Below are 19,480 nucleotides of genomic sequence, written 5' to 3' on the forward strand. Positions count from 1 at the left end.
CCATAGTGCATCATATAAATATATCACAGCTCACCATTGTGCTTCTCAAACATTGTGCCTTTCAGCTCCCTCAATCTATTGGGCATTATGGATAATGTCCAAAATAAACACACCTGTCTTACAGTTTCCTCACTTGTTTGTACAATCAGCAGCACTAATTTTAGGCAATTTTTGTTGGTCTATAGTGATAAAGAGCCAGCAGACACAGTGTTACCAAATAGCAAATCAAAACTATCCTTTATCACTTGCCCTCCCCCCTAACTAGTTGCTCATGGTATTGCTGTGGTACTCTTAAGGGCTTCTTGTTAATTATTGGCCATAACATGCATTTTAATTTTTCCCCATGCCCCTTTACTATTGATTCTTTGTCTACCATTGAACCTTTGAGATATTTCATGGGAGAACTTATTTATAATTGTAGATTTAATCAGTGGGATACCTGGCACTATTTATCCCCTTTCAACCATATTCACCTTTTATATGTAATGTTACTTATAACCCCACTAATTAGTTACCATCATTTCTGTCTGTTCCCTTGCTTTAAGGTTCAGCCTCATTGGGTAGCCTTTCCCCCATCTCTAGCTTTTGTGTACCTCAAGGTCTGCCATATTCTACAGTGTAGCATCTGAGGTTACTTTTACCCATGTCATAATAGAGAAATCATGCAGTATTTGTCCTTTTGTGTCTGATTTATTTCACTCAACATTATGTCTTCAAGGTTCATCCGAGTTTTCATATACTTTGGGATCTCATTTCATTTTACTGCTGCATAATATTCCATTGTGTGTATATACCACATTTTGTTTATCCACTCCTCTGTTGATGGGAACTTAGATTGTTTCCATCTTTTGGCAATTATGAATAGTGCTGCAATGAACATAGGTGTGCAAATGTCTATATAACTGCTTTCAGGTCTTTTGTGTATATACCGAGTGTCTGTATTGCCAGATCATAGGGCAACTCAATATTTAGTTTTCTGAGGAATGCCAAACCATCTTCCACAGTGCACCATGAATACATGTTCCAATTTTTCTCCATCCTCTCTAACATTTGTAGTTTTCTGTTTAATAACAGCCATCCTTAAAGGTGTGAGGTGATATTTCATTGTAGTCTTGATTTGCATTTCACTTATAGCTAGTGAAAATGAGCATTTCTTCCTGTGCTTTTTAGCCTTCTGTATTCGCTCTTCCGAAAAGTGCCTATTCATATCCTCTGCCCATTTTAAAATTCGGTTGTTGGCTTTTGAGCTGTGTAATTTCTTTATTTATAGAAGATATTAAGCCTTTATCTGATATGTGGTTTCCAAATATTTTCTCCCGTTGAGTTGGCTTCCTCTTCCTTTTTGACCAAGTCCTTAGAGACACAGAAGCTCTTGATCTTAAGAAGTTCCCATTTGTCTATTTTTTTTCTTTTGTTGCTTGTGCTTTACATACAAAGTTTAAGAAGCTACCTAATACTACTAGATCTTGAAGATGATTTCCCTTCATTTGTTTTAGTCGTTTTGTGATACTGGCCCTTACATTTAGGTCTTTAATCATTTTGAATTATTTTTGTATAGGGTGTAAGTTAGGGGCCCTCTTTCATTCTTCTGGTTATTGATATCCATTTCTCCTGTGCCTGTTTATTGAACTGTCCCAGTTCACTGCATTTTGGGGCCTTATCGAAGGTCAAGAATTCATAGATCTGATGGCCTATCTCCACACTCTCGATTTGATTCCATTGGTCAATACTTCTGTCTTTGTGTCATTAATAGTACCATGCTGTTTTGACCACTGTGGCTTTATAATATGCTTTAAAGACTTGGAGGCATGAGACCTCCCTGCCCATTCTTCTTTTTAAAGGTGCTTTTGGATAGCTAAGTCCTCTTGCCCTTAAAAATAATTTGATAACAAACTTTTCAAAGTCTTCAAAGTATGTTGTTATGATTTTGATTGGTGTTGCATTGAATCTGTAAATCAATTTGGGCAGAATTGAATCTTAACAATATTCAGCCTTCTATCCATGAGCATGGAATGTCTTTCCCTCTATTTAGGTCATTTTAAAATTTCTTTTAGCAATGTTTCTTTTCTTTTTAATCTTTAAAACAAAAGAAATTTATTTCTTATAAATTATTTCTTAGTACTTGACAAGAAAAGCTATGTATTGTTTTTCTTTTTTAACTTTTTAAAAATGTTGAAGTATAATATACAAAAACAATAAATTTCTAAGTACATTTTAACAAATAGTTATGGAACAGATTTTAAAGTTTCGTATGAATTACAGTTCTATGATTTTTTGTTTTTTTCTCCTGGCTGCTCCCAGACACTGGAGACCAACAGAAATATCAATGTTATGATTCAGCAGTCATACTCATTTGTTAAATCCTGTCTTCTCTGTTATACTCCTCCTTCTATTTAAATAGCATATATACATAAAACAATAAATTTCAAAGTACATCTCAAATTAGTTGTAGAACAGATTTCAGAGTTTGGTATAGGTTACAATTCCACAATTTTATGTTTTTATTTCTAGCTACTCTAAGGTACTGCAGGCTAAAAGAAATATTAGTATAATGATTTAGCACTCACATGCATTTTTTAAGCCCTACCTTCTCTGTATAACTCCACTATCACCTTTGAGCTTTCTCCCACTCTTTAGGGGTGTCTGGGCTATGCCTATTCTAACTTTTTCATGTTAGAAGAGGCTGTCAGTGATATTGGATAGGGGGATGCAACTAATTGATATTCTGGAAGGGCCCTTCTACATTTCAGGACTTAATTTGTTCCAGCTTCATCTGGAAGTTGTAGGTTCTGGAAAGTTACCCTAGTGCATGGGACCTTTGTTGACTCTTATCTAATAACCTAGGTATTCTTTGGGATTGTCAGGAATGGTTTTGGTTGGGTTTTGACAAGTTATGATACATAGCAATGTCTAACTGAAGCATCTGTAAGAATGACCTCCAGTGTAGCCTCTCAACTTTATTTGATCTCTCTCAGGCAGTGATACCTTATTTGTTACACTTCTTTTCCCCCTTTTTGTCAGGATGGCATTTCTTTTTGCAATGTTTTGTAATTTTCTATGTATGAGTCCTTGACATCCCAGATTAGGCTTATTCTTAGATACTTAATTCTTTTGGTCGGTGTGTTGGTTTGAAAATATTATGTACCCCAGAAAAGTAATATTCTTTATCCTGAGTCAGTCTAGTGGAGCAGCCCTTTCTTTTAATCCCTATTCAGCACTGTAGTTTGGGGCTTGATTAGATTATCTCCATGGAATGTGGCACACCCAGTGTGGGTGTGACCTTTGATTAGATGAAGGTATGACTCCATCAATTCCAGGTGGGTCTTGATTAGTTTACTGGAATCTTTTAAAAGCAGAAACATTTTGGAGAGAGTCAGAGCTTACAGAAATGACAGAAACCACAGAGCTGACTGAGACAGCCAACAGAAACTTCAGAGCATACCTGACATAGATTGCAACATTTGGAAAATAAGGGACACAGATGTTTGGAGATACTTGGACCCTAGCAGACATCACCATGGGATGTTAAATAAGCCAGAACCTGGAGAGAGCCAAGGGAAGCCAAGAGATGAAACCAGCCCCAGAGAAGCAAAGTGAGAAACTTCCACATGGACAGAGAGACTGAAAGCAACGGAACCTCTGAAGAAGGGACCAGCAGATGCCAGTCACGTGACTTCCCAGCTGACAGAGGTGTTCCAGACCAATCGACCTTCCTTGAGTGAAAGTAACCTCTTGGTGCCTTAATTTGGACACTTTACTTCCTTGAACTGCAAACTTGTAACTTATTAAATTCCCCTCTATAAAAGCCATTCTAGTTCCAGTGTGTTGTATTCCCACAGCTAGCAAAGTAACACAGTCAGTATTTTGAATCAAATTCTTTTCTTGTTGGTATTTTGAATCAAATTCTTTTCTTAAGTGTCTCCTCAGATCAGACATTTCTTGTGTATAGAATTATAACTGATTTTTGTCCATCAATCTCGTATTTCACCACTTTGCTAAACTTATTAACTCAGTTAACTTTGTCATAGATTTCTCAGGGTTTTCCAAGTATAGGATCATATTATCTGCAAATAATGAAAGATTTGCTTCTTCCTTTCCTATTTGGATACCTTTTTTTTTTTTTTGCGTGGGCAGGCATCAGAAATTGAACCCAGATCTCTGACACGGCAGGCAACAACAACAGCTCTGCCTGCTGAGCCATTGTGGCCTGCCCTATTTGGATACCTTTTATTTCTTTCTCCCGTCTAATGCCTCCATATAGGACTTCTAATACAAAGTTGAGTGAAAGTGATGGCAATGTGGTTACCCTTGTCTCGTTCCCGATATTAAGGAAAATGCCTTCTATCTTTCATTATTAAATATGACACTCACTATGGTTTTTTCATATATGCCCTTTATGATATTGAGGAAGTTTTATTGAATATCTCTTAAATGTTGCTAGTCTAACTAGGTGTTCAGTTAGTTAGAACTAGGTGTTCAGTTCAAAGATGCATACATTAAAGCACCTTCTACTTAGCAACGCATATCTGTATAGAGTTAGGTTTCATTGTTTTTACCTCAGTTGAACATCTTAAGAAATAACATATTCTTATTTTCCTTGGTTTACAACTGTACATTGGCTTCATGGCTTTATCTGAATACTTCTTCTTTCTTGGATTAGATAAGAAGTATGGTATCTTATCAAAAAGTATGTTTCTTCCTGGTTTAGGAATGCTGTGATCTGTTATTGCTAATAGATACTTTTAACAGGATTTCTGTTTTCATTTCCTATGACTGCTGTAACAAATTACCACAAAATGGTGGCTTAAAACAACAGAAATGTGTTCTCTTATGGTTCTGGAGTCCAGACGTCTGAAATCAGTTTCACTGAGCCTAAAACAATATGCTGGCAGGGCAGCACTCTGGAGGCTCTTAGGGAGAATCCATTCCTTGTCTCTTCCTGATTCTGGAAGAATGGCGAGTTGGCTGCTAGAATTACTTATCTTGGGCCATATCACTCCAATCACCTAGGCCAGCATCCTCAAATATCTCTTTGCTCCTTGTTTACCTGGCCTTTTCCTCTCTGCGTGATCCAAATCACCCTCTGCTCTTTCTTATAAGGATATATACGATTGCAGTTAGGATCCACCTCTGGAGTTCAGGATAACCTTCCCATCTCAAAATCCTTCATTATATCTGCAGATTCCTCTCCTTCTATCACCCCTCTTTTGTTGTTGTTGTTGTTGTAGTAGTTAAAATTCACAGGTTTCAGAAATTAGGCTATATATATCTTTTGGAGGACCATTTTTCAGGTCACCACAGTCTGGTTATACTCTTTTTATTAGGATAATCAATAATAACAAATCTTGAGTAAAAGAGTGTTTAGAAATTTAGCAATGTAAATTCCAAAGATAAAAAAATGAAAAAAGAGTGTTTAGAAATTTAGCAATGTAAATTCCAAAGATAAAAAAATGAAAAGAATCCCTTCTATTGAGCACTTTATAAGTTGTAATGTATTATAAAACTGTTGATTATTCTTACTGTTTTTGTATGAGAGGTTTGGGTAAGTCCTAATTAAGAAGTTTAAAAGAAAGTTTGTCCAAAAGCATGAAGTTCAATAAGCTTGCTAATCCCATGTGGTTTCTTTAGTGCATCTAGCTGAATATCTTTTGAAATTTTAGAAAGAACTAGTTGAAAAGCATGTTATACTTAACAAAAAATAATTTCTTCCCTGCTCAAATTTTTGTTACTTTTATGTCCACCTCTTCCTTTCTGTCTACCTCCCATACCCATCCCTGTTTGTAAAGGTGCCCCTTACTGAAGCAGTGGATCCAATAGATTTGGAAGATTACCTCATTACTCATCCATTAGCTGTTGATGCTGGGCCTTTAAGGGATATGATTGAATTTCCTCCAGATGATATTGAAGTTGTCTATAGTCCTAGGGACTGCAGGACCCTTGTTTCAGCTGTACCTGAAGAAAGGTAAGGAAATATTTACCTATTTTTTATTTTAGCACGAATATGGAAGGCTACCTTCCTTGTTTCATTTAGATCTATTTCTTGTTGTGTTGTCATTTCCTAATATAAGAACAAGTACTAAGCAACCAAAATCATAAATATCAGTGCCTTCCTATCTAAATAACAAATATATTCTCTTTTAATATAGTGAAATGGATCCACATGTTAGAGATTGTATAAGAAGTTATACTGAAGACTGGGCAATTGTGATCAGAAAGTAAGTTATATGTTTATTGTAACATTTAAAAATTCTACTAAGTATTTTTATATGGATTAAGATAGATTAAGAATAATTATGAAATCTGAAAATTCATTTCAAAAATTAGTAGAAAGCAAAAGAAGAACTTTTATATATAGACATTTCCTCCTTAGAAGTTCCATAACTACTTTTACTTACTTTCCCTGTTGAATATTAGTTTTGTGTGGATAGTATTTCTGTATTATTATATATCATTATTAATAATATATGATGATAATGATTTTGAAGTCTAAATTCTTTTAGGAAATCCTTGGTAGAAATTGATAAATGATTTCTATTTTTTTCATAATTAATACAATTTAGTGAAGCGTAATAGCTAAGTTCAGTTTTACAGCCATTTTTCTAGATTAAACAGTTTGAAAAGTCTTTGCCCTTTATTAGCTAATCGAATATTTGTAAGCCCTTGCCCTCTACATCGAATCTACTAAATACTTGTTAAAAAATAATGTTTTTTTCCTACCGCACAAAATTTATTTTTCTAATCGACCAGGTTTGCAATACCAGGTCAGATTAAGACACCAAATAAAACTACTTTTCCTTTACTAATTTACATCATGACCGGAGTAGTAAAGAATTCTGTAATGACATTATTGTTTTCACAGAGGAAGTAATCTATACTAAATAGCAGTAGCAAATGTGACTTATTCATTGCTTATTCTTTTCCTCTCATGGTCGTTATCTTATTTCACTGGATTTAATATTGTGTGAAGTATCACTTGGGAGATACTGTTGACATGCTTTTTTAGCTTTAGTGTGACTTAATAAAAGCACAGTCTGGTGCTTTTCATAAGGAAGGGCTTTATTTATAGGCTCAATTTTGATAATTATCTCAGTGAGATTTTAGACATTATGGAAGAAAACTGTTCCTCTTTCAGATAATTCAGAAGTCTTTACCTTTATGTTGGAAACATATAACCAGAACTCTTAATAAAAGGAAAGGTTAGTTGCAAAATATATTGAATTCAGAATCATGGAATCTGCTACTTTTTTCAAATCATGGGCTTGCTGACCTTAGTTTAGGCAAAAGCCTGAGGAAAAGACAAGAGAGTGAGGAAATTAACATTTATTGATTACTTACTGTGTGCTAGACATTTTATTAGCAATTTACACTCATCTAATTTCTAACAGATAAGATAGCTCAGGCTTAGATTAGTTAAGTACCTTCTATGAAGTTCCACAGACCAAAAAGTGGTATGCATTTTCTGTTACACTAGACATTATTCATTATCAGCAGTGGTAAGTGGAGGACAAAAGGGGTACCGTTGGTGGGCTAGAAGTTATAAGGTATATCTGAAAGATGGAAAATAGTTCTGATTGGAACTGAACAGAAAAAACACAGTATGAAATAATCTAAAGGGGAAATTTGTGCAGAACCTTCAGTAGTACTTTGAGCTCACGAACAATGAATGTAGGCAATGAAAGGGGTTCCTAGGGCGACTGTTGGGGTGTTTGGTTGCTTTTAAACCCCTGTACTACTTGAGCACAGCTTTGGTAGCAAAGGTGTCTGCTTTTTTTTTGGCAAAGTAATTATGGAGCTTGGGCTAATAGGATAGTGCCCAGAATGACTGATAACATTCTTGGAGAAAGAGGGAACTCTCATACCCAGATTTAGGTACTGGTAGATTCTGCTTGGTTGCATAACGACTGGATAGGGACATGGGTAAGCAGAGACAATGTTTCCAGACAGGGAATACAAATTCAAAAATGAGTATAGAATCCAGGATTGCCCAATATTTGGGGAAAACTAAAATGAAACACAGTTATAAAATCAGAAATAAGAGAACTAACAATTGAAGAAATCATTAAAAGAGCAACAGGTCAAGACCAATTGGTGTAATTAACTTCCTCAAAGAAATACAAATGGATATTGTAACCATAAAAAAAATGAAGTACTTCTCTTTGGGAATTAAAATTTTGATTAGTGAAAAAATATAAAACTGCAGAAGATGGACACAATAGCACAATGGATGTAGCTGAAAAGTAAAATAGTAAAAAAGTAAAATAGTGAACTATAAGGTGAAACCATGAAATTTTTTCACAGAAGGATGAAGGGGCAGAAAGTACTTCATTTATTTATTCATTGAGCAAATACTTATTGAGAGTCTAACATGTACCAGGCACTAAGCATTGATGATACAGCAGTAAACAAAACCAGTTCCCTGGCCTCATGGAGCTTACATTCTAGTGCAACGTGAAGGCAATAAACAATAAGCAAACACAACTAAATTCATAATAGATACAGTAGAGGTATGTCTTATGGAGAAAAATAAAGTAGGGCAAGAAGGATTGGGTAGGCCAAGTATTGGGACTGAATTTTCTATTTTCTGTAAGTAATTAGAGAAGGCCTTATTAATCAGATGAATTTTGGTAGAAACTTGAACGGAATAAAGGAGTGAACCCTAAGGTTATCTGTAGGAAGAGTTTATTAGGCAGAGGAAAGAGTAGTACATGCAAAGGCCCCATCTTGGACGCATGCTGGGAATGTTTAAAGAATAGCAAGGAGGTCAGTGTGTCTGGAGCAGAATAAATGAGAATTAGAATGCCAAGAGATGAGATCAGAGAAGTGTAGGGTGGTTTTGGATGAAAAATCATGTAAGGCCTTACAATAGCAACTGACCAGAGGACAAAATGATAATATAAGAAAGAAATATTGATCATGAATCATTCTTCCCAGCTGCCTGGAGTTTTATATTGTCAGTTTTTTAGGATATAAAAGAGGCAGAATACAACATTATTCTGATATATCAGAAAAGCTTAGATAGGCAACTTCATACATTAAGGCATTTTAGACATTTCATGAAAGTAAAATACATGCTTCTGAATTATTATACTTTTCATGATCTTATATTGAGTGTCTTTATTTTAGTTCTTCCTTTATTCTACTTCTTTATTCAGTTCTTCCTGAGAAAAATCTTCTTTGTGCTTATGCTGTCTGTGATGTTAACATTATGGAGGTTTATGCTGTTTTAATAACTTTAGCAATAAGACCATTAAATATGGTCCTTTACTGTTTCATGAATTGGCTAATAGAAAGAACAATATTATACCATCTTCTGGTAATCATAATTGGTTTTCCCACAGTTAAAATATTCCTGCTGTTTGACTACATGAAATTTTGAATCTCTTTGATGTGTTCTTAGTGTCTTTGATGTGCTTGGACATTGGGTTGCTAGGAAAGAAGGTTACATTAATTTAACTATTGTTCTTAGCTATGTACATATAATATATACATATATGTTAATTAAGCAATATATACAATGGAGGTTTTAGATTTTGCTGTTTTTCATTTTACATGTCTCAGTTGAAAGTTTAAGATATTTTATACATACTGAGCTATAGAAAAACTTATTTTTTTGGCTATTTAAGATTTTAAGATTCAGTGCTATGTATAGATATATAGATATTTTTGCCTTCTCTTTTTAAAATTTGTAATATTATTGCAATGTGTATTTTCTGCTTTCACATTTTATTCTGTAACCTGGCTTCCCAATTTTTTTCTTTTTACTGACCAGTTCTCTGAATTAAAAGTACATCTTAAATTATATATATATGGTTGGCATGGGAGAAGAAGAAAATGATTTGTTTCTGGAAACTCATAATCTGCTCTCTAGCTGCATTAAAGTAATTTTAAATGCATGTCTTCTTAAACTGCTGTTAACATATTTATCACTTTGATAGAATGGATCCTTATTAGGTAAAGAAATAATGTAGAGAACAGTTGAATTATTACATAAAAATGCTGAAAAAGTGAGAATTTAAAAAAATTGAGATTTATTTAACTGTTTTATTTTGAATTAGGTATCACAAACTCGGAACAGGATTTAATCCCAATACATTAGATAAGCAGAAAGAAAGGCAAAAAGGTTTGCCGAAACAGGTCTTTGAATCTGATGAAGCTCCAGATGGCAGCAACTACCAGGATGAGCAAGTAATACTTAAAAAATGTATATTTGTGACTATAAGATGTTATTTTAAAAGTAATTAATTTTAAAATTAATTAATTTATATTTATTGTTTTATATCACAGGATGATCTTAAAAGACGTTCAATGTCAATAGATGATACCCCAAGGGGTAGTTGGGCCTGCAGTATTTTTGATTTGAAAAATTCACTTCCTGATGCTTTGCTTCCCAATTTACTTGATCGAACTCCAAATGAAGAAATTGACCATCAAAATGATGACCAAAGGAAATCAAACCGTCACAAGGAACTTTTTGCTTTGCATCCATCACCAGATGAGGTACAGATATTTGGATATAAAGAAACAGATGATTACTAAGACAGGTATTTTGGGAGATGGATTATATATACTAGACTTACCATAATATAGAAAATAATACTTAACTGAAGCATAGCTATCATTTCTGTAAATGAAATATACTTTTTCTTAGTAGTAAATTCATTCTCCTTAAAGGGTACATTCTGTGAATTAAGTACACGTATGACCTAAAACTTCTGTTTGTGAATAAATAGGTCATTCTTTTCTATGTTAATTTTTTTTTTTTACAGCTTACAACAACAATAAACATTTATTACCTCACAATTTCTATGGATTATGGGTTTGAGAGTAGCTTAGCAGGGTGGTTTTGGGTCACAGTCTCTTGAGCTAGCAGTCATTATATCAGCTGGACATGTATTCACTGGAAGGATTGACTAAAGCTGGAGGATCTACCTCTAAGATGTCTCACTCACGTGACTGGCAAATTGATGTTGGCTGTTGATAGAAAGCATCAGGACCTCACAATCTTGGACCTCTCTATAGGGCTTTTCCTATGTCTTCATGACATGGAAGTTGGCTTCCTTCAGAGCAAATGCTATAAGACACAGTTTCTGGAATGTCTTTTAAAACTGAACCTCAGAAGTCATCTGTCACTTCTGTCACTTCTTATTGGTTATACTGATCAGCCCTATTTTACGGAGAGTGGGGCACCATAAGGTAATGAATAACAGGAAGTAAATATCATTGGGAGTCATCTTTGAGACTGCATAATAGGAGTTTCTGCTGTTTTCTATTTGTAAGTGTTTGTTTGCTAAAGCTGACAAAATGCAATATACCAAAAATGAAAAGTCTTTTTTAAAGGCTTTTAACAATGGGGAAGTATTAGCCTACAAGTTTAAAGTTCTTAGGCTGTGAAAAATGTCTAAATTAAGGCATCAACAGGATGATGCCCGTTCCCTGAAGAAAGGCTCCTGGTGATCCAGGACACCTCTGTCACATGGGAAGGCACTTGTGCTTTGATATCTGCTGGTCTCTCTTTTCTCCTGGGTTTCTTTGCTTTCAGCTTCTAGCTTCATTGGTGTCCTCTGTGAGCTTCTGCATGTTTCTCTGTTTTAGTGTCTGTCTCTCTGTCTTTTCCCAGGTTTTTTTCTGTGTCTTCTTGTCTTTTATCCTTTAAAGGACTCTAGTAGGAAGATAAATGCCCATCCTGGGGTACTCCTCAACTAAAATAAACTAGTCAAAAGGTTGTGACACCCACAATAGATTTATAGCCACAAGAATAGATTAGCTTTAAGAACATGTTATTTTCTGGGATATGTATAGCTTCAAACCATCACAGTGAGATAGTATATATTTGTGGCTACAGGGGAGAATGGTGGGTAGATTGTGTATTGTTCCCCCAGAACACTCCCTTCTTCAATATGCATTCATCATCTTTGCTGCATACAAACTCCCTTTCTTTCTTTCTTATATTATTTATTAATGCCTGTGGGCCAGGCAACTTGGCTTAGTTTTGTTCTGTTCTGCTCTACTCTGTGTACTTGCTCACATTTCATTTGCCAAGCAAGTCACATACCTGGACCTGGAAGTATAGTCGGCATACAGAGCATGGCAAGAAAGGGAATATGATCTTCCATACCTCCTGTAGGAGGCAGAATAATGCTCTCTCCCAAAGTTTCCCATGCCCTGACTTGTGAAAGTTCTGAATTTATGTTACATGGCAAAGAGGAGTTAAGTTTGCAGAATTAATGTTGAAAACCAGCTGACTTTAAGATAGGGAGATTATCCTGGATTCTCTTGGTGGGCCCAATCTAATCCACTTTAAAAATGGAAGAGGGAGACTGCAGAGGAGATTCAGAGAGATGCCAGTGTTAGAAGGTGTTTTAATTTCCTGATTGCTAAAGCAAATTGGATTTGTTTAAACAGCAGAATTTATTGGCTCATGGTCTTTAGACTAGGAGATGTCCAAAATCAAGGCATCGTCAAGGTAGTGCTTTACTTCAGAAGACTGTGGCATTCTGGGGCTTGCTGCCAGTGATACTTGGTCTTTGATTTTTCTGTCACATGTGATGTACATGACAACCTCTCCTGGCTTTTCTGTACCATTGACTTCCAGCTTATGACTGCTCCCTCAGACTTCTCTCTGTGGCCTTTTCTGTGTTCAATTTTGAGGATTAAAAATACAAGCTTAGTAAAATAAATTCTTAAAAAATAAATTGTGAAAGGTAGAAATATGATGAGCCCATTTATTTTCTTGTTGCTTCACAATTTGTAGGAAGAACCAATTGAACGGCTTAGTGTGCCAGATGTGCCCAAAGAACATTTTGGTCAAAGACTTCTTGTAAAATGTTTATCCCTGAAGTGAGTATTTATTTCATTTACTGTATTTCTTTAATTTTCTAAGGTGATATATTGAATACTAGTGTAACAAAATCTTAGTAGATTTTTATATTTGTATTTGTATTCTTTTGAGATGATGAACCAAAACAAAGTTTACCATTTTAACCATCTTTTAAATTGTACAATTCAGTGGCATTAATTGCTTTTACAATGTGTTGCTACCATCACTACCTTCCGTTACTAAAAGCTTTTCATCATCCAGAGCAGAAACTCTTGACTCATTAGGTAGTAACTCCCTATTCTTCCATCCCCAGTACCTAGTAACCTCTAATGTATTTTTTGTCTCTAAGAATGTGCTTATTCTAGATATATCATATAAATGGATCATACAATATTTGTCCTCTCGTGTCTGGCATACTACACTTAGCATAATCTTTCCAAGATTCATCCGTGAGATACCACACATTAGAGCCTCTTTCCTTTTTTTTTTAAACCTCATTCCTTTTAATGGCTGAATAGTATTACATTGTTTGTATTACCACATTTTGTTTATCCGTTCATCTACTCGGCATCCTTGTTGAAAAATCAGTGACCATAGATGTGAGTTATATTTATTTTAAGTTACTTTATCTTTTTTTTTTTAAGGTTTGAAATTGAAATTGAACCTATTTTTGCAAGTTTGGCTTTATATGATGTTAAGGAAAAGAAAAAGGTAAGGTTATATAATTTGAACATAGCCTGTCACAAATGATAGGTTTCAGAAATTTGTTTTTAACTTTTATAGAAGATAAGCAGTGTTTTTGAGAATTATTAAAAATGTAATTTTCACAAAAAATAGAAATTTAATTTACAAATAAAGATATTAAGATTTGACAAATATTTTCTCTCTTTATAAAACAGTTTTACTCTTTTACTCAGTTTTAAGTGTTGCAAAAGCAAATAGAAGCGTAGTTCTTTAATGTGAGAACTAGAAAAGATAATACAAAAAGAGCATTTTAGGCAAATTGTATTTAAAGATGAGAATGATAATGAGAGTAAATTTTGAATATGTGTAATTTACAAATTCACATTAGCTAAAAGCTAAGTTATGTATATTTCATATATTCTGTCCTGAATTAATGCCTTTAGTTTTACTATCATATCTTTCTTACACTTACGAATTTTTCAGAGCACTATTTCATACAGCATTTCTTTAATATTCTAAGTTTAATGTGTTGTAGAAACTTCCAGGCCGTCAGTGTCTTGCTGTCAACATATATTATGGTTTTCTGCAATAGAACTGTTCTCTAGCAACTTCTATTTGCTAAATCAAACTGCTAAGATACTGCTTATATACTTTTTAAAAACTTAGTTTGGGGCAACTTATCTCAGTGATAATTTGCTGTATTATTTATTAGAGGTTATGTTACATTTATAATAAAAGAGTTTATAATATGATTCTTTAGAATCTGTTTATTATATTTGCCGAAAAGTATGCATGTTTCTTTTTTTGATTTAGACAGATAAAAGCTGGTTTCAGTGAAACATAAGATAAACTATACTTAAAGTATAGTGTTGCAATATCTGTAATCTTTTAAAACTGAATAATTATGATTTTTGCAAGTTTTTGTAAAAAGCACAAATTTTTAAATGTAATGTATGAATCTTTTTTTTTCTTTTTTTAGATTTCAGAAAACTTTTATTTTGACCTTAATTCTGAGCAGATGAAAGGATTGTTACGTCCACATGTGCCACCTGCTGCCATTACCACCCTGGCAAGATCAGCTATTTTTTCTATCACTTATCCATCCCAGGATGTTTTTCTTGTAATAAAGGTAAAAATAATGTTAATATGTTTATTTATATGTAATTATCTATATACTTGTCTGCCTGGCAATAATGCAAACTTGTCATAGGCAAGGATTTTACTTTTGTTTACTTTTTAATCTTAATATTCTTTATTTTGTTTTGTTTCTTAAATTTATTTATTAATTAAAAAAAATTAACAGACCAAATGAAACGTTAACATATATAATCAGTAATTCACAATATCATCACTTGGTTGCAGATTCATCATTTCTTAGAACATTTGCATTAATTCAGAAAAAGAAATAAAAAGACAATAGAAAAAGAAATAAAACAAAAACAGAAAAGAAAAAAAAAAGATTATTCTTACTGTACCTCTTACCCCTCGCTTTCATTGATCACTAGCATTTCAAACTAAATTTATTTTAACATTTTCCCCCTATTATTTAGTTTTATTCCATATGTTCTACTCGTTTGTTGACAAGGTAGATAAAAGGAGCACCAGACACAAGGTTTTCACAATCTCACAGTCACAGTGTGACAGCTGTATCATTATTCAGTCATCCTTAAGGAACATGGCTACTGGAACACACCTCTACATTTTCAGGCAGTTCCCTTCAGCCTCTCCATTACATCTTGAATAACAAGATGATATCTACATAATGCGTAAGAATAACCTCCAGGTTAACCGCTTGACTGTGTTTGGAATCTCTCAGCCATTGACACTTTGTCTCATTTCCCTCTTCCCCCTTTTGGTCAAGAACGTTTTCTCAATCCCTTGATGCTAAGTCTTCAGCTCATTCTACAGTTTTTCTTAATCCCTTCATGCTGAGTCTCAGCTCATTCTAGGATTTCTGTCCCACATTGCCAGGAAGGTACACACCCCTGGGAGTCATGTCCCATGTAGACGCGGGGGGGGGGGGGGGGTGGTGAGATTGCTTGTTGTGTTGGCTGGAGAGAGAGGCCACATCTGAGCAACAAAAGAGGCTCTCTTGGGGGTGACTCTTAGGCCTAAATTTTAAGTAGACTTGACCTATCCTTTTTGGGGTTAGGTTTCATATGAACAAACCCCAAGACTTGGGGCTCAGCCTATAGCTTTGGTTGTTCACACTGCTTGTGAGAATATCAAGAATTCAACTTGGGGAAGTTGAATTTCTCCCTGTTCTCACCATTTCCCGAAGGACGCTTTGCAAATACTTTTCCACTCACTGATCGAATCGCTGTGGGATTCACCAGGGCATCACTCTGGACAAACCAACAAAATCTCATGTCCTACCTGAGATTCCAAGTACTTATGGTGTTCAATCAAACTATCTACATAAGTTATATTAGGAAATGCACTAGTCAAAATATAAATTTTGTTCCAAATAAACATTTTTTGCTTTAGCCTCACACATAAGGTGACATTTTAAAATATTAATTACCATCTATTTTCAGCACCCTGCAATAATGACATTCCTTTGTTCTTCCTCATGCAAAAACATTTTTAAAATTTGTACATTTAGTCACTATTATTATACACTCTAGGCATTCCTAGATTATACCAATCAATCTTTAACATCTATCTTTCTTTCTGATTTCATTTATGTCCCCAGCCCTCCTCCCTCTATGATTCTCACATACAGCTTCATTCAGTATTTTAACATAATTGTATTACAGTTAGTTAGTATTGTGCTGTCCATTTCTGAGTTTTTGTATTCAATCCTGCTGCACAGTCTGTATCCCTTCAGCTCCAGTTACCCAATATCTTACTCTATCTCCTGAAGGTCTCTGTTATCAATGAAATATTCCAAGTTTATTCACTAATGTCAATTCATATCAGTGAGACCATGCAGTATTTGTCCTTTTGTTTCTGGCTAGTCTAATTCAGCATAATGTTCTGAAGGTCCATCCATGTTGTTACATACTTCATAACTTTATTCTGTCTTAAAGCTGCATAGTATTCAATCGTATGTATATACCACAGTTTGTTTAGCCACTCATCTGTTGATGGACATTTTGGCTGTTTCCATCTTTTCGCAGTTGTAAATAATGCTGCTATAAACATTGGTGTGCAAATGTCCATTTGTGTCTTTGCCCTTATGTCCTTTGCGTACATACCTAGCAATGGTATTGCCAGGTCCTATGGCGATTCTGTGTTCAGCTTTTTGAGGAACCGCCAAACTGCCTTCTACAGCGGTTGCACCATTTGAGATTCCCACCAACAGTGAATAAGTGTGCCTCTTTCTCCACATCCTCTCCAGCACTTGTTTTCTGTTTTATAGATAATGGCCATTCTGGTGGGGGTGAGATGATACCTCACTGTGGTTTTGATTTGCATTTCTCTAATGGCCAGGGAAGTTGAGCATCTCTTCATGTGCCATTTGGCCATTTGTATTTCCTATTCTGAGAAGTGTCTGTTCAAGTCTTTTTCCCATTTTGTAATTGGATTGGCTGTCTTTTTGTTGTTGAGTTGAACAATCTCTTTATAAATTCTGGATACTAGACCTTTATCTGGCATGTCATTTCCAAATATTGTCTCCCATTGTGTAGGCTGTCATTTTACTTTCTAGATGAAGTTCTTTGATGCACAAAATGTTTAATTTTGAGGAAGTCCCATTTCTTTCTTTCTTTCTTCAGTGCTGTTCCTTTGGGTGTAAGGTCTATAAAACCACCTCCAATTATAAGATTTATAAGATATTTTCCTACATTTTCCTCTAACTGTTTTGTGGACTTAATGTTTAGATCTTTGATCCATTTTGAGTTAACTTTTGTAAAGGGTGTGAGAGATGGGTCCTCTTCATTCTTTTGTGTATGGATATCTACTTCTCTGGGCACCATTTATTGAGGAGACTGTTCTGTCCCAGGTGAGTTGGCTTGACTGCCTTATCAAAGATCAAATGTCCATAGATGAGAGGGTCTATATCTGAACACTCTATTCGATTCCATTAGTCAGTATATCTATCTTTATGCCAATACCATGCTGTTTTGACCACTGTGGCTTCATAATATGCCTTAAAGTCAAGCAACGTGATACCTCCAGCTTCGTTTTTTTTCCTCAAGATACTTTTAGCAATTCGGGGCACCCTGCCCTTCCAGATAAATTTGCTTATTGGTTTTTCTATTTCTGGAAAGTAAGTTGTTGGGATTTTGATTGGTATTGGGTTGAATCTGTAAATCAATTTAGGTAGAATTGACATCTTAACTATATTTAGTCTTCTAATCCATGAACACAGTATGTCCTTCCATCTATTTAGGTCTTCTGTGATTTCTTTTAAGAATTTCTTGTAGTTTTCTTTGTATAGGTCTTTTGTTTCTTTAGTTAAATTTATTCCTAAGTATTTTATTCTTTTGTTTGTAATTGTAAATGGAATTCGTTTCTTGATTTCCCCCTCAGATTGTTCATTACTAGTGTATAGAAACAATACAGATTTTTGAATGTCGATCTTGTAACCTGCCACTTTGCTGTATTCGTTTATTAGCTCTAGTAGTTTTGCTGTGGATTTTTCAGGGTTTTTGACATATAATATCATATCATCTGCAAACAGTGATAGTTTTACTTATTCCTTTCCAATTTTGATGCCTTGTATTTCTTTTTCTTGTCTAATTGCTCTGGCTAGAACTTCCAACACGATGTTGAATGACAGTGGTGATAGTGGACATCCCTGCCTTGTTCCTGATCTTAGGGGGAAAATTTTCAGTTTTTCCCCATTGAGGATGATATTAGCTGTGGGTTTTTCATATATTCCCTTTATCATTTTAAGGAAGTTCCCTTGTATTCCTATCCTTTGAAGTGTTTTCAACAGGAAAGAGTGTTGAATTTTGTCAAATGCCTTCTCTGCATCAATTGAGATGATCATGTGATTTTTCTGCTTCAATTTGTTGATATGGTGTATTACATTAATTGATTGTCTTATGTTGAACCATCCTTGCATACCTGGGATGAATCCTATTTGGTCATGATGTATAATTCTTTTAATGTGTTGCTGGATTCTATTTGCTAGAATTTTGTTGAGGAATTTTGCACCTATATTCATTAGAGAGATTGGTCTGTAGTTTTCTTTTTTTGTAATATCTTTGCCTGGTTTTGGTATAAGGGTGATGTTGGCTTCATAGAATGAATTAGGTAGCTATCCCTCCACTTCAATTTTTCTAACGAGTTTGAGTAGGCTTGGTACTAATTCTTTCTGGAATGTTTGGTAGAATTCACTTGTGAAGCCGTCTGGTCCTGGATTTTTCTTTTTCGGAAGCTTTTTAATTACTGATTCAATTTCTTTACTTGTGATTGGTTTGTTGAGGTCATCTATTTCTTCTTGAGTCAAAGTTGGTTGTTCATGCCTTTCTAGGAACTTGTCCATTTCATCTACATTGTTGTATTTATTAGCATAAAGTTGTTCATAGTATCCTGTTATTACCTCCTTTATTTCTGTGGGATCAGTGGTTATGTCTCCTCTTCCATTTCTGATCTTATTTATTTGTGTCCTCTCTCTTCTTTTTGTCAGTCTTGCAAAAGGCCCGTCAATCTTATTGATTTTCTCATAGAACCAACTTCTGATTTTATTGTTTTTCTCAATTGTTTTCATGTTCTGAATTTCATTTATTTCTGCTCTAATCTTTGTTATTTCTTTCCTTTTGCTTGCTTTGGGGTTAGTTTGCTGTTCTTTCTCCAGTTCTTCCAAATGGTCAGTTAATTCCTGAATTTTTGCCTTTTCTTCTTTTTTGATATAGGCATTTAGTGCAATAAATTTCCCTCTTAGCACTGCCTTTGCTGCATCCCATAAGTTTTGATATGTTGTGTTTTCATTTTCATTTGTCTCGAGATATTTACTGATTTCTCTTGTAATTTCTTCCTTGACCCACTGGTTGTTTAAGAGTGTGTTGTTGAGCCTCCACGTATTTG

General features: G+C 34.6%; 1 protein-coding gene across 7 annotated transcripts in view; it reads left to right on the plus strand.

Moving 5' to 3' along the window:
* The window catches only part of DOCK7 (dedicator of cytokinesis 7), a 444,028-nt gene that overhangs the window by 111,342 nt on the left and 313,206 nt on the right, over positions 1–19,480 (plus strand). For all 7 annotated transcript variants that reach the window (XM_077149435.1, XM_077149436.1, XM_077149437.1 and 4 more), the window contains exons 3-9: positions 5,787–5,962; positions 6,147–6,215; positions 10,056–10,185; positions 10,285–10,497; positions 12,752–12,837; positions 13,462–13,528; positions 14,481–14,630. In XM_077149435.1, coding sequence (XP_077005550.1) covers positions 5,787–5,962; positions 6,147–6,215; positions 10,056–10,185; positions 10,285–10,497; positions 12,752–12,837; positions 13,462–13,528; positions 14,481–14,630 — 891 coding nt within the window. The remainder of the gene's footprint in view (positions 1–5,786; positions 5,963–6,146; positions 6,216–10,055; positions 10,186–10,284; positions 10,498–12,751; positions 12,838–13,461; positions 13,529–14,480; positions 14,631–19,480) is intronic.

This window comes from Tamandua tetradactyla, chromosome 2, assembly GCF_023851605.1.
Source record: "Tamandua tetradactyla isolate mTamTet1 chromosome 2, mTamTet1.pri, whole genome shotgun sequence".
Lineage (NCBI taxonomy): Eukaryota > Metazoa > Chordata > Mammalia > Pilosa > Myrmecophagidae > Tamandua > Tamandua tetradactyla.